The sequence below is a fragment of the Heloderma suspectum genome, chromosome 1 (assembly GCF_057233095.1).
Source record: "Heloderma suspectum isolate Gila_16-S chromosome 1, 16-S_ref, whole genome shotgun sequence".
NCBI classification, from domain to species: Eukaryota; Metazoa; Chordata; class Lepidosauria; order Squamata; family Helodermatidae; genus Heloderma; species Heloderma suspectum.
The window spans coordinates 216,079,987-216,095,691 of NC_139458.1; the positions used below are offsets into that span (position 1 = coordinate 216,079,987).

The 15,705-nt window shown below is 42.7% G+C and overlaps 2 protein-coding genes and 1 long non-coding RNA gene across 15 annotated transcripts in view; 2 read left to right on the top strand and 1 right to left on the bottom strand.

The window, feature by feature from the left end:
* UNC80 (unc-80 subunit of NALCN channel complex) overlaps window positions 1-9,520 on the top strand; it is a 168,625-nt gene extending 159,105 nt beyond the window's left edge. For 2 of the 3 annotated variants that reach the window (XM_084819218.1, XM_084819210.1), the window contains 4 exons: window positions 458-539; window positions 2,865-2,976; window positions 4,945-5,156; window positions 8,446-9,520. In XM_084819218.1, the coding sequence (XP_084675344.1) occupies window positions 458-539; window positions 2,865-2,976; window positions 4,945-5,156; window positions 8,446-8,718 (679 nt within the window). In that variant the 3' untranslated portion in view covers window positions 8,719-9,520. Of the gene's footprint in view, window positions 1-457; window positions 540-2,864; window positions 2,998-4,944; window positions 5,157-8,445 lie in introns of all 3 variants that reach the window. The other variant, XM_084819202.1, reaches the window with a different exon arrangement.
* Window positions 9,521-10,137: 617 nt separating this feature from the next.
* LOC146358753 (uncharacterized) lies at window positions 10,138-15,508 on the bottom strand. The gene is made up of 2 exons (XR_014785687.1): window positions 13,911-15,508; window positions 10,138-13,805 (listed from the first exon to the last, which is right to left on the bottom strand). It is a non-coding gene; the product is annotated as an uncharacterized LOC146358753 (long non-coding RNA).
* Window positions 14,635-15,705, top strand: part of RPE (ribulose-5-phosphate-3-epimerase) — a 42,211-nt gene continuing 41,140 nt past the window's right edge. For 10 of the 11 annotated variants that reach the window (XR_014785680.1, XR_014785682.1, XR_014785679.1 and 7 more), the window contains exon 1: window positions 14,635-14,953. Coding sequence is in view for 3 of the 11 variants with exons in the window: in XM_084819293.1 (XP_084675419.1) it covers window positions 14,832-14,953 (122 nt within the window). In the remaining 8 variants the exon portion in view is untranslated. Of the gene's footprint in view, window positions 15,359-15,705 lie in introns of all 11 variants that reach the window. The other variant, XM_084819313.1, reaches the window with a different exon arrangement.

The window sequence follows — 15,705 nt, forward strand, 5'->3', positions numbered from 1 at the left end:
TCATCATTCACCTTGTTCTGAACTGAACTAAAATGATGCAAACCTTGCAAGGGAAATGTATGTTTCCATTCCCTAAAGTCTACAAAAAAACCCTGTTTGATGTTAAGGGTTAATTAATTTAAGGTAATTAAATAGTAACTTTATTATTGTCCTGCCTTGCTTCTTTATGACACAGAAGGGAACAAAGTGCCCAGTGTGGAATGGGATGCATCACTGCATGGCTGAAAACTGAGATCCCAGTTTTGACAGTCTGATACTACCAGTATGTGGCCTAGTCCTGAATGCCATTATTCCTCCTATCGCAGTTTCAAATCTAACAGAGACTCTCCCTTAGCCTTCAAAGATGGTCTGATCTTTGAAGTGATTGTGCCATTAATCTTTAGCAACATTTGCAAAGAAACCAACACTGTAGTCTACACTTTTCTATAGTTGTGATAATGCTCTTGACGCTTAACAGGGTAGCAAGTGTGCAGAGTGAACCTGGACACCACAATCTCCTTCTTCAGCAACCATTAGGGAGAAAAAGAGGTTTGAGGCAGGTAAGTTCACAATATGGTTGCAGTCTATTTGATGAAAAAAAACTCATTATATATATATTTTAGTGGAATATGATAAGATATGAAAAGTAGACTGTGCTTATTGTAAGTATCAGATGCAATGTAAGACAGGAGTAACTTCTAGTTGGTCAGAGCTTGGAAATCTTTGATCCATCGTATTTTCTTCAGTATAGAATGTAGCTACTGATTACGATGTATGTAAAGTATATGTCTTTGTGCGTGTTTCCTTCTGTGTCTGTCCCTTGAGATTATATAGAGCAGGGGTGCTGAACCTCTTTCACAAGGGCCGAATTCTATTTTGGAGTAGTTCTCGGGGGTGGTATTTTAGTGGCAGCTACAGCTGAAGGCAAACGGTTCAGAGCCAAAAAAATCCACCCACCCCCAGCATATTTTAGAGTAAAGCTTTTACTGCCAGTAAGTAAGCCTTAGGAGAAGCATTTCAACTTTTTAGAATGGGGGGTGGGGGGATGCACAAAAAGCTGGAAAACCACCAAACAAACAGTGGTCAGGGAAATGAGGTGGGGCTAGGGGAAGGGGTATGGCCATCTGCGGAACCCTGGATTGGAACCCCAGGAGGGTCAAATTTGGTCCCCAGGACTAAGGCTCTGCACCCCTGCTGTAGAGGATACTTTTTCCAGCCAGATATGAGCAAGCAGGGTACCATCTTCAGAGTACATGTTTTGTAACTGATCACTGTATATTTCCTTTTCATCATCTGCCTTAAAAACCTTTGTAGAAAGAGATGGTGATTGCCGATTCAGGACGTTATTGGATAGTGGACTACTTGGTCTGTCCTAACAATAACAAGACTATATTAGTTAGTAACCCAAAAGACAATGTTTCCCTTGTTCTCAAACAGATTCTCAAGTCAAAGCCTTGCTTACAGACTGTTCTAGTCTAATTGCTGAGCTCTCCAGATACAATAAGCACAAAAATAATCTTATTTTGGCATTGGGCTGATTCAGATCAATGCATTAGTATATGAACCAAAGTTAAGGTGTACAGGTGTCAGTTTTTAGCCACATGCTCTACTGAATTATTGCTGGGAAATGCAGGTTAACAGGGTGATCACAGGGAAACCAGAAACACATAATCGGAAACACATTTGATAGGATAGCATTTGGCAATCAGGATGTGAAAACCAGGAGCAAGACTATCTTAGATGAATTCATTCAATATGTAGCAGGGACATTGTGCAGCAGCACATACACCAGCTTCTTCTGCTTTATCTACCTGCAAAGATAAATAAGCAACAAAAACAATAAATAGTATAATGAAAATCATCCATATGCAACAAACTACTCCCAAGAAACTAGCTATCAGTAGGGACCAATAGGGTAGCCCTTACATCCTTCTAACCAGTTCTCTAGGCAGGTGAGATCTCTTAAATGCTGCCACATAGGTGTCATGAATTTGCTTTTAGGAGAACTATGTAGCTATGCTAAAGGTGAAGGCAGACTAGAGTAATTTGGTCACAAATCTAGAATGTGTTTTCAGGGTGTGTGTTCAAACCTCTTTTGCCACATTTTAATTATTATGTTTGTCTTCGCCCTAATTTTATGTCGAGGAACAAAGGTTATACTCTTCTTATCTAAAGAATTCTGATAGTTACAAAAAGCCACTTTGTCGTGACATCAACAGGTTCTGGGTGGGGCAGGGGGGGCATCTAGTCAACCACCAGATGCTTGGTACCATCAGATACAAGAAGAGATAAGTTGTCCCAACAAAATCTGAATTTAGAAATAAGTATTGCAAAGTAATTCTGTCAGCATTTTAGTTTTCCATTCATCTCATCTCAGTAAACTTCAACAGTGGCTCCAAAATAATTACATTTAAGAGGCTGTACTGTCTGATATTCCCAAGTAGTCTGAACAAGTTCCTTGAAAGAGAATAAAACCAACAAAGGATTATCATTTTCTGGCTGATCATCTTGCATATCTTCTTACAGTGGCTATGTTTTGTATCAAGGTCAGGAGACATCCAGTTCTACAATTAGACTAATGATTCACTACTTGACATAATGAGTCACAAGCTTCAAACTGGGGACATGTGAACTCTTCCAATCAGCTAAACTACCAAGAACCAGATTAAGCATAATGTCAAATCTATGTTTTGTAGTGGTTGACTCCAAATAGAAGGCACCATTTTGTTCCGGTGTCATATTACATCGAATAGATGACCCAGTTAATGAAAATAAAATTAAGTTTGTCCAGTGAAAAGACGGAGAGCTATATTATATACATATGTATGTACAGAAGAGATATTTCAGGACCAAATTACTAAACTGGCTCATTACATGTTTTCTAGCTAAGGAGGCCTCTTTTATCACGCCAGAAAACGCAAACTGAACCTCGCAGCCGTCATGGAGCACGACTTTCTACGACACGTAGAAGCATACAGCCAAAAACAAAACCAATTGGTGAGGAAACATTTAACCAAGGCTATTGTTTCATTGGGTTTCTATTTTTTTTCATTTATCAATCAACTAATTAATCATATCATTGTGTAGCCAATGGCGATTACATATCTTCAAGTTAACATACATTTATGTCATTGCCAAATAACATTTCATGAAGCACTGAATTATTTAAGAGAGACTCAAAATTACCCTGCATTATAGAACTACAAGTGAGAGTTCTACCAGAGGGTAACAATGTGTTAGGGAATGTCGTCTTAAAGGTGGTCTGTTTTTAAGTGGAGAAGCAAGTGCCAGATCAAACTTCCCATCCCAGATGGCTTTGTCGGACAAGTTTTTTCCTCCTGTCGGCTTCTGCTTCCTCACTTTTGGAGCCTTGCCTCTGTCTGATGCCTCAGCTGCACCCTTGTCTCAGCTGCCTTCATCCACTCTTGCTTTCAATCCTATTCAGTGGTAGCCTATCCCTATGGCCTATATTATTTTATGTTTTAAATAAGTTATATCTATAGACCTTTCAGTCATCATGGCTCTCAAAATGTTTACAAGAGGGCTTGGCAATGTGGTGCCTGTGGCATCACTAACACCCACTGAAACCTCCAACTGTGCCCACCCTTCTGTTCCCCTCCACTCACCCCCATGTGCCATCTTCCCCATCCAGCTTCCCGAGTCCCTGCACATTTTCCCCAGGATGCCTGCTCAGGATTTCCCCATCCCACACTTCTGCTGCGTAACGCGGCACTTACTTCAGCGGTGCTGAAGCCCTAATGAGGAAGCAAGAAGTCCACCACCCCTTCATCTCCCAGTCTGACGACTTCCTGTTTCCTCATTAGGGTTTCCTGTCCCTGCTGCAAATTCAGCAGTGCAGCAGCAGGGGGCAGGTGTGCGACCAAGGGTCACACATGCCACTGTTGCTGAAATTGCCATTGCAGTTGCATTTTTCCTTTTAAACCAAGGCATGCGGGGAGCATGTGCTTTGTTTTAAAGCAAAATTGTGCTTCCCCCAGGCTTCTGAAGTGCAATTGACAGCTCCCTGTGCAGTTTGTTTTAAAGGAAAAATGTGACTCTTTTGCTGCTGCCACATGTGTCCCCCGCCCCTTGCCCTATACCAGCCTCCCAGGCAATTACTGTCATCAGGAAAGGCCCTGTTGTCTGTGCCATAGCCTACGGATTTCTGTTTGGTGGTGACATGAAGATGGGCCTTCTCTACAGTGGCGTTTCAGATGTGTTGTGAGCAGGAGTGCCTCTTCTGTGCCTATGTGCATGTGTGGGAGTGCTGCCAGAGTAAATGTGAGGCTTCAGCATAGGACCATGTCCTACAAAACATACAGTGTGCTCTGGAATGGAATGGCTCTTGCTCTGTCCAGTATTGAGATGGGCTGGCCTAGCTGATTATGGGTTCAGAAACCCAAATTGCCATCTAAATGGCAAGAAGGGTGGTGGTTGGCTATTTCCCCCTTAAAAGGCTGGTTTAGTGTGTTATGCATACTGTATAATACAGTGCTTTCAAGGTATGTAAATTATTTTGTCAGGGTAGTTTGAAGGAAAGGCGGGGAAATTACTTCTCTGCAATTTACCTGGAGTCACTTGCAGCATAGGTTCCTCTTCTTTCAAGGATACTGCTATTAACATCAATGGTGTAACATCAGTTACTTTATGTAAATATGTTTAGGATCAGGCTACCTGTTTGCTGTTTTTCCCATTATCCATCTTTTACATCTATAAAGGGGATTTTCAATAGGGAAAAGCACAAAGCAGGATGAAGATATATATGTTTTGCTGTGTGTAATTAAACTATGGTAGAAGATGGCCAAACCTTTAGGCCATTAAGGGCACATTCCTATGCATGTTTAGACAGAAAAATGTCCTACAACTCCCAGCATTCCCCAGCCAGCCATGCTGGCTGGGGGATGCTGTGAGTTTTGGACGTGTATGCTTTGTGCATCAACTGTTGCTTATGATCTAATCCTGCAGTGGATCAAAAGCGATCTGTAACCTTCACTGAGGCTCAGTCAGAGGCATCAACCTCAAAATCTGATCCAGCACCTATAACAGCCCAGCAACAAAGCAGCAAAAGGAACAGCTCTGCAGAAGGTGGCAAGCAGGAAGTTACAAATAAACCTGCTGTGACTTCCTCGCCTGCTGTTGTTGTGGCAGATCTCCACAGTCAAGTCTCGTCCAGTCAGGTAACTTAGCGGAGAAGGTAAAAAGTATGTTTGGTCCTGTCTGTGTAATATACTAGCTGACACTTGCCAGCTACAATTTATATTATTCTCTGCATACATGTTAGCTATTTATTTTCTCATTGTATCTTGAGTTAGACATGGCATGTTCTTTTTGATTAGTCATCCCCCTCCTTTTTTTTTTTTTTTGCACATTCCAATATGTTTCTATGAACAGAGATACTGTTGTTGTTGTCATTTATATAGCACCATCAGTTTATGTGGTACTTTACAGAGTACAAAAGGAAAGATCCCTGCTCAAGAAGCTTGCAGTCTGAAATCTAACAAAGGGAAACAGCAGAAGAAGGGGTGGGGAGACAGGGGTAAAGGATGGACGCAATATGCAGCTGTTTGAGTTTCATGTGCTTAGGCTTACTTACAGGCTCAGTTACAGTGGTCCAGCCTTCCCCACACTGGTGCCCTCTAGATGTTTGGGACTATAACTCCCAGCATTCCTGACCATTGGCCATGCTGACTGAGGCTGATGGGAGTTGAAGTCCAAAACATCTGGAGGGCGCCAGGTTGGGGGATGCTGCAGTTGGGCATGGAAACCTCAAATATTAGTTCCCTGAACTGATATTTGGAACTCAAGTAGGATATATTACTGTATTGCTTAGGTTAAAAAGATATTAATAACAGTAGCACAGGAATTAAATAAAATTATCCTGCAAACATTGCTGAAACCTGTAGGAAGCATTTCATGAATTGAGTGTTGAGATTTCTTTCTTTAAAATATATCAGACTTTGTATACATCAAAAGTACTGGTCTCAATGTCCTTTTGTATGTAGATTTTTTAAGCTTACTTTGAACAAAACATGTTACACCCAGGAAAGCAGATGCCACTGAAAACATGATAAATCCTCTCACCACCCCGTTGGTAGCATTTAGGTATATCATTCACCACATGAACGATGGCATTTTCACATTGCAGATTTCCTTATGTCTGCTGGACAATGACATGGAGGTGGGGGGGGTGAAAACTCAAAATATCATTATGTTGTAATCAGGGCCAGCCCAAGCATTTTGCTACCTGAAGCAGAACAGCAAATGCCCCATTCCCCACGCCCCCGTCTGCTGCCAGTCCAGTTGCATAGTATCCTAGGCCAGTCAAGTGATTTTGGACCCTGAGGAAGAGAACCCCAAAAGCGCCTCTCCTTCTCCTTGGCCATAAAAATACAATAATGATAAATGTAATTACTATCAATTTGCTGCCTTTTCATGACACCTAAAATCAGCTGCTTAATCATAGGGCCAACTCTGACTGCAGTACATGGTAATGTACCACCTGAATGTTATGGGGGGACTTTTCCCCGTCATTGCTAAGGTAACTTCACCTGTCTACCCCTTTCTTACTGCTGCCTTTACTACTGTTCTGGGGGGGTGCGTGTGTGGTCTTCTTCCTTTCAAATGGGCATGTATACATGAGCACAAGCACTGGTGTGTGTGTGTGTGTATGAATTTAAAAAAAAATCCCTCTCCCATTAACTAGAAATCCTGCCAGCTGCTACTGCTGAAGAAACTTGACCCCTTTCCCCAGCAAAGAAAAACTGGGAGGAACTGAGTAAGGTGGATATGTAGGTCATCTTGTGATTAATTCTGGAACAGCTAATGGTTGATGGACAAAGAGATAATGGGAAGAGGCAGGGTTACACACCATTTGAAACCAAATAATGGAGAGAAGTGGGATTAACTGTTGGCTAACCATGTCACAAAAAAATTACTCCAAATCAGATGAGACACAGTGCTGTGTCAGCTTAGCCCTCAAAAGAGGGCTACAGTTGTAATGGAAACTTCAAAACACTCTATAGACCAGGAATTTTAAAAACAGGGGTGACACCTGGGAGAAAAGGGCAAGAGACTGTGAGAAATTTCATCTGGATTCTCAGTAATGAATGAGTGAATTAATGATGTCAATACATCATTAGTATTGGGAAGTGCGGAAAAATCTATAAATCTGTTTCAGAAAAACATTAAAACAAAAGTGTTAGGGTGGACACTGAGCCCATAGAATCTCAGAGTAGTTTTGAGGAAGAGCAGTCGCTTCTGGGAGGGGAGCGCGCTCCTCTTTTCTAGGGCCAACAGCTGACGGAGATTTCTCTCACTAACATTTTTAGCTTAGATAGCAGTCTAGGGAGTAACAGAGAGCGGATAGCAAACTTGGTGGACGTGCAACGCCAACGCAGAGAGCGGCGCTAGATGGAGGGCGCGGAAAGGAGGTGGAGTGCTTGGTTGGTGCGCAAACAACGGCTGCGCCTAGAGGATTTAAGGGAAAAGGGGAGGGACTCTTTCTAGTCCTTAAGTTTAGGGGTCTGCCAATAATTCCCTTTCAAACGGGGACCAACTGTTCCAACTTAGGGCATAGGTTCGGTGCTGCTCAGATCTAGTTGCAAACGGTATAATTGTTAAGTTGTAAAAGAAGAATAAAGCTTTGAAAAGAATCCCTTTGTCTGTGTCTGGACTTGGCTACTGAATTAGACTGAGAGAGGCCTCCAAGGAGCCCTTGACAAAAAGCAGATGGTATGGGGAACCTCTGCTTGAGTGAGGCCCTGGAACACCACTGCCAGTCAGAGCAGACCATACTGGGCTTGATGGACAAATAGTCTGACCTAGTATAAGGCAGCTTATGTTCTTAAGTAATTAATCAACTAAAATATTCCCAAAAGTTAATATTGTATAACTTAATTCAAGTTGCCTCTTGATTACATGAAAAACTTCTACTGTGATAGGCCTTTTGAAATACCAAATACAGTACTTCTTTTCTCTGTCTTGCCAGAAGAGCTGCAACTTACATTAATGAATTAGGATTCCTTTTGTGATATGCTGGTCCCGTTCACTTGCTTCCACGGAGGGAATACATTTTCCATATAGCATACTATAATATTTCATTCCAGGATGAATTAATTCCATGCAGTATTTTTCAACATTCTTCATTATTATTAACTGTTTTTCAGGTGCAAATAATAATACAGTTAGCATTTTATTAACACTGGATCCTGATGTTATTTTCCTTTATTGATTAATTGCATAGGGTGATCACTGATAGAGTTGATTTACCCTGGTGGGACTGACTAGAAAAAGGATGAAAAGGAGGTTGTGGGGTGAGAGGGGAAGGGAGAGAGACAGGTAGTTTGGGACTGAGAAGTTAATTCCTGTGTTTTTACAGGTGTGCAGATTTTCTAGTCTCTTAAGATCTGACTGTTTAAGGGCAATTGCAGTCTACTGTTGATCTGCATTAACCTTTCTTCATTTCAGACTGAGACACGTCCTGCTGAAATAGATAAAAAAAAGGAGGAGGACCCAGAGCCAAAGCCAGCGCAAGCAGAAAGTGCCCCTCCACCCACGCAGCTTTCTGACACTGAGGATTTTACAGGACTAGAGACCACCAGCTTATTGCAGCATGAAGACACCATCCTTCACATAAGTGAGGATAATGGGATGGAGAATCCCCTTCTTTCCAGCCAGTGTAATTTCACGCAAGTTGAGGTAGGGCAAACTGATGTTGACCTAGATGAGTCGCATGTTTGACTTGGGAAGGAAACTGTAATACACTGGAGGAAGAAGAGACCTTCCTCTAGTCTTCACATCCCTCTGAAAGCAGTTGAAAGAGCACTTTATAAACACTGTATCCTCTTTGGTACAGGTGGGCCAATACATTTTAAAAAAATAAGCCACACCTTTGGACAGATCTAGTTGGACTCAGGGCACCCCATGAGCTACAGGAAGAACTTGGAACATTCTTAGGCACAGAACTAAGTCACAACATCATGGTCTTTTACACGCCTCAGCTTCTCCAATAAAATAAATTATATTAATAAATGTTAGACAGAAAAAGAGAACAATCTTTTTGGGGGTTGGCCACCTTAATATAGTATCCTAAAGTTTATTTTTGTAAAAAATGTCAGAAGGGATATATACACACACACATAATATATTCATCACAAATATAATTACTAGCTATAGAGCTACAGAATGTTTTGTATGTTGTACATCGCCCAGAGTGGCTGGGTGACCAGCCGGATGGGCGATTCAAAAATTTAATAATAAATAAAAAAAATTATGTGTTCCATTTAACATCAGAATGTCAAATGCCAGACAAAGATTAGAAGAATATTTTGAGTAATTTCTGGCCCTTTTTTGAGCTTGCAAGCTCTGAGATGTAACCTATAAATTGTTTAATCTATACATTGTTTTCTCTCCCTTAAAAGTTAAGTGCAAACTGTACTGAACAGAAGAGTGATCATGCTATGCACAGATTTGGGCAGTTGGGGCAAGTGTTCTTCAAATGACACTAAACATTCTGCTTTGAAACACTGGGAAACCTTAACACAAAAACAAGAGGAAAAAAGTGTGTGGGTCTTTCAATATCTGCTGTGTATTTGTAATTATATGTTCATCCATATCCCTTCTATTACCATTGTCTACCTACAACTAAACCAGGAGTTGATTTGTAGGAAATAACTATTTCTATACACTGAGAGCATGTGACATGAAAATGTTTATTTCCATGTACAATGATGAGAATCCACAGGTATTTATGATTCTCTATGTGAAAATGCATAACTTTTATTAATTATACCTCTGTTCAAAGTGTGCAGCTTAATTATCTAAAATCATGGATGATTTGCAATCCAGAGTAAGTGAAACATGAATGTAACAATTAATTTTCAAGTAGCTAATAACCTTTTTAAAACATCATTATGTTGATATAAATTATTTTAGTTCATGTTTAAAGGATTCTAAAATGGTTTTGTTGTGCCAGCCATATGTATGGTTACCAGAATAGCCTGCTCTAGGAGTCTATATTAAAATTATAGAATCATAAATAGCTCGGAATGATTTCTGAAGCTATGCAGCAAAAATGTATGGCACAAAGTGTGTTGTTACTGTTTTCGTTAGGAAACTAATTTGAATCACTCCTGTCACTTTAAACCGATCAAGCCTCTGTACCACACTGGGGTGTGCTGTTTTGTGTTTTTTTTTAACAGAAAATGTAACTGTATGTTACTTCTTAAAGGTTCTTAATTAAGTTGATAATTGGCTTATTCGTACAGTGGCGTTCTCATTGGTTTCAGTGAGAAAGTGGAATAATATTGTGCAGAAAGCATAATTCTGTTTCCAAGTTCATAACCCTTCTACTCAGGGAACAGGCATATAAAGGCAAGGTGGTGAATAATAAAAGTTCTTTTCTATCCCACATGTTTAAATGCATTAGATAAACTATAATATAAAAATAAAAGGCTTAATGTGTGGATTTTATAGCAGACTGAAATAAGTTTTACTACTTTTTTGTTATCTCACAATCACAGCAGCAGTATATTCTGCCTGGCAGTAGAAATGTGTTGGATTTGCTTCTCCTTTGGGTAATTATCCAAATCACAAATGATTAATTTTCATTACAAGCATTTTTTTTTTAAGGGCACAACTTATAATGTATCTGGTCTCAGGCTGAGGTTTTCTTTGTTTATGGTTAGGGAATGAGATTTGTTGATGCATACTGAGAGACTATGATAAGGATATGCTTGTGCAGCCAACAGGCATATATACCTGTATTTTACTGAGATTTTTACAGAAATGTTTTCAATAATGACATTCTAGTTTAGATAAAGGGAGCATTTATCTGTGTGTACACTAAGTATTTCACCCAATCACACTTTAAGAACAGAAAATACTGTGATACACTATATCAAAGTCAGTTCTTATGAAATTTTGTATCTTTAACATTTCCCACTGTAAGGTATTGAATCCATTTTAGTAAGCCATAATGAGAACTCAAAAATATGCCTATTGTGATGTTTTTGTTTTCTTCTAAAAGTTGCAATTTAAAAATACATTGGTGACTTAAAGATAACGTCAGTCTGGCAGCCCAAAAGAGGGCTGTTGCTGCTTAAGCAATCTACTGAGCACGTCTGTTTTTCTTGTGTTATTTAATTTCATTTTGGCTGCACTGTACTAATAGTGCATACAAATGTACTCTATTTGTGCTTTCTTCCAGTATATTGATATGTGACAAGTATATTTCTGCTGTGAAGAAAAACGATGCTGCTTACTTAGTGTTAGAGGCCTTACGTGCACGTAACGTTCAACAAATGTCTGTGTTGCAAAAAAAAAAAGTCTGTCAGTGTTCAGTAAGGTTCGTTCTTTCAGTTTTTTACATTATCTTGCTGTTGTTGATATTCTTAAAAAATCACATGGTGTCCCTTTCTAGAAGACTGTGCTACTAAGTTATGAGATTACAGCCATGCTCACAGTTTACTGTAAATTTCCTCTTCAACATGTGCCTCCCAATAGCTTTTCAAGCAGTGCCCAATCCTAGTCCAGTTTTATAGAAAGGGAACATTATTGTATTGGAAATCCTTGGTATGATAATCATGTGTGTATTTCTGTCTCATTTTAATGTGACTGTACTTGTGCTGAATGTTGAAATATCTCTGTGTGTATACGTATAGGAATGTCAACGGATGTATTTTTTAAGAACGCTGCTGCAAGATTTTGAAGAAAAGTTGTCAAGACTTGAATTGGTTTTAATTTCGCAAATATATATTTTAGAAAAGAATAATTGGCGTTAAAAGTGCAACTCAACTAGTGTTGTTTGCACAAGTAGACTGTTTCCTTCGAAATTTCCAAACCAGGGTATTCCCTGACAAGATTTCAATGTATTTTGACACTCCATTGCCAAAGAGATATGTAAAAATATATACCATGGGAAAATAAAGTACTTCAGTAGAAATCTCTTCAACCATTAATAACAGTAGATTATGCAGTTGGTAAATGATCTCAGGGCAGCCAAGAGAATGTTACCTTATTACTGATATATGGTATGTAAAGAAGTGAAGGAAGGACTTTTGTTCAATGTTAAATATTAAGAGAGAGTATTTGAAATTGAGGGGCTTTAATGAAAATACTTGTTTATATGAACCATGAAGTCAAACCATGATATCTGAAGAAATATCAAATTATCTATTTGTACCCATTAAGATTAATGTTCAATGTTAACTGAAAATTGAAACCCCACTAAGATGGAAGCATTTAAAACTCTGAATTCAAAAGACGTAGAACAAAAATGTGTGCCAAATGACCAAAGATGAAGGATAAAATAAACTATAGAAATGTATGAATTATGTTTATGAAAGCAATTACAATAGTTTAATGTTTGAATATGCATAAAAATAAAACTTGTCTAATAAATATTTCATTGTTTGGAGGAAGTTCTGTTCATAAGATTATTTCTCAGAGAATTGGCATTTGCAATATGCAAACCACTTACTGACAGTTCCATTAACAGCTGTGGCAGGCCTGTACAATTTGTAATCCATCAAGTGGAATGCAGCCATGATTATGAAAGCATTTATGTGGACTGAAGTCATTTCACTGTATTCTGTTCCAGTGTTAATGTCTATGCAGACCTTTGTACCAAGCCAAACATAACCCACCACTCATGCATTGTGTCTGCCATATGCTTGATATCATCCCCTCCCATTTTTGTAGTGCCAGGAAAGCACAAAACCAGGTTTATTGAGCTTTGGTGGGCCAGCATGCCTGGCTGGCAAGCTGCATTTGTCTTGTTGGCATCACAAGTCTTCTGGTCCTGATCTATGGAAATAGACATTAACAAATAGGGGAATCATCCTGATGAACACATGCCGCTTAGTATGTGAGGTGGCCACTTTGTGTGTACACTTAACATGGTAGCTCGTATAACTCTATGGGTGAACATCCTAACTTTTGTGATAAGTGAATTTATACAGAACATTGGCAGAACATGCTTGGAACACTAACACAGACAAGTACTTTACGTGTACCCATTAGCTCATTTTTTTTGAGCCCTCGGATGCCGGGAATGGGAAGCGTGGGGCTATTTGGAGGCCCCAGATGGGAAGCTCCTGGGAACCACAGTGAGCCCATTGGCTGGCAGTTGTGTAATTTTCACCCAACATGAGATATAGGATATAAAAGTTAATTTTTCTCAGAGTAGGCTTCTTGAAATGCTACAATTAGTAGTGGTTTTTCAACAAGTGCATGCATGGCAAAACACACAAGTATGATCTCACCCCTTTTTTCCTTATGAGCAGCATTTGCCCAAAATAGATGACATAACAATGGTTGACATTGGTGCTTACCATGACAATGGGCCAAGCAAAGTGATGAAAGCTTCCCACCCGAGTTCTACTGTGACACCAACAGGCTGAGCCCCTCGGCAAATTAAAGTACTATGCAAATAAAACCCAGTGGATGCAGTGGGCTTTTCTTCTCTACTATTACTTGGGAACTGGCAAAATGTCCATTATAATCCCCGCATGCCTGCTTTCTCAGAAGTACTGCTGAGCTTGTACAGGGTGCCTTTCCCTCACTTCTCTGACTAACCCTGACATAGATCTAGAGGTAAAATTGGAGAAGATGTACTAGACAAACTTTTTATTCATCTTTTAGTTCTGAAAATGTAACCGCTGTACATGCCAGAACACACCATTCTTTTGAGAAAACAAACGTGGGTGGCGGGCAACTCCAGTTCAGCTTGATGGTTTAACTGACTTCCAACTCCGGGATGATAAACCTAAGTCTGAGCTGCACCACTTCAGGACGCAGGTGGGAGCTCACATTTGCAGAATACTTATCTAAAGAAAAACAAAAAACGTGCACATAGAAAGGCAACGCGTTAGGGCAGGGGCAGGCAACCTGGGGACCTCCAGACTTGGCCTACAACTCCCATGATCTCTCACCATTGGCTATGCTGGCTGGGGCTGATGGGACTTGTAGGCCGAAGCATCTGGAGAGCCACAGGTTGCCTGCCCCTGTAAGGCGCATCTGTACAGCCCAGACGCGGGCTTATTACCTCAGAGAACTGCGCCGCTGCCAAAGGTGAGGCGACCTTCGGGAACATTATTAGGTTGGTGGGGGTGGGAACGATTAGGACGCCTTGCATGTTATTGGCTGGGCACGCTTTCGTATGTGCGCAGGCCAGCCAATCGGCCCCCGTCTATCATACGAGGCGACTTAAAGGCTGGATTGGCCGGCTGGGCCCGCCCCTCAGTACGACACGACGACGCCGGCAGCCCCGCCCGTGGGGGAAACCTTGGCACAGCAGCGGCGGTTACCCGAGAGCGGACCGCCCTCCGCCGCCCCGCCCCCTCTCGCCGCCACAGAGCTACGAAAAGATGCGCAGCAGAGGGAACAAGAAGCGGAGTGAGGCGTTTCAGTCGCGGCATGGGCAGATTCCGGGCTCGCGGCACGCTGAAAGCGGCCAGGCAGAAACCAAGACAGCCGCCCGGAGAGGCGCGCCGGCCCTTTCTGGCTCGGGGCCAAGCGCAGGCGAGCCGCGGGCCTCGGGCGGGGGCGGGGGAGTTTTCGAACTCGCACGCGCCCCGCCACAGCAAGCGCATCGCGTTACCCTGGCGCGGGCCGGCCAGCCCTCCCTCACCTGCCGCGGGGCGCCGGCCGGGCCGCGGGCCGCGGCTGGGCGGGACTTCACGCCCCTCGGCGGCAGCGCTTCGGCAGCCGCGGCCGCCCGCTTCCAGGCACAGCCCCGGGCGCGCTCGGGAACTGCCTTCCCCAGCAAGCGCGCCTCAGCGGACGCCGCCGGCCCCCGCATCCGGGCCGCTGCTCCGCGCCGGGGCGCCTCCGCCAGCCCGCCGGAGCGCGCCATGGCGTCCGGGTGCCGGGTAGGCCCGTCCGTCCTCAACAGCGACTTGGCGGCGCTGGGCAGCGAGTGCAGCCGCTTGATGGACTGCGGCGCGGACTACCTGCACCTGGATGTGATGGACGGGTAACTCGCCAGAGCACGCCGGGCAGGGCCCCTTCCCGCTCGGGACGGGCGAGGCGGCCTGGGTCGCCGCTCCCTCTGCCGCGCGGCCTCGCGGCGTGTCTGTAGGCCGGCTAACGGCGTCGCGCTGCGGCCTTGCCCACCCTGGCGCCCTCCCGGTGTCGTGGGCTGCGGCCCCAGCGCTCGGCCCGGCTGGCCAGGGTTGATGGGAGCTGCAGTTCGAAACTGCGGCGGGGGGGGCAGTTTGGGGCAGACTGTAGCACGGGGCAACTTGTGGTCTTCCAACGTGACTGAAGAGAGAAGTGACAGTCGCACGCAGCCTGTACCTTCAGCCGCTCCTGGCTATTACACACCCCTCTCCGCTGCTTGGCATAGTAGAGAAGTGGTGAAGCCCCGGATTTATTTTATGTATTTATGTATTTATTTATTTACACACACACACACACACTTACTTACCTTCTTAAAATGGAAGATCTGTTCCTGTTTAGAACGGAAGTAGCAAATACAGGCTGCTTTGGGATCACACCCTTTGGTTACAACACTCCTGGAGAAAGACAACTCCCAGCCAGTGTAGTCATAAGAACATAAGAGCCCTGCTGGATCAGACCAAGGTTCCATCTAGTTCACCATTCTGTTCACACAGTGGTCAACCAGCTGTTGACCAGGAACCCACAAGGTCATGAGTGCAAGAACACCCACCCATGTTCCCCAGCAACTGGTGTACATAGGTATGCGGTCTCTGGTAGCATATAGGA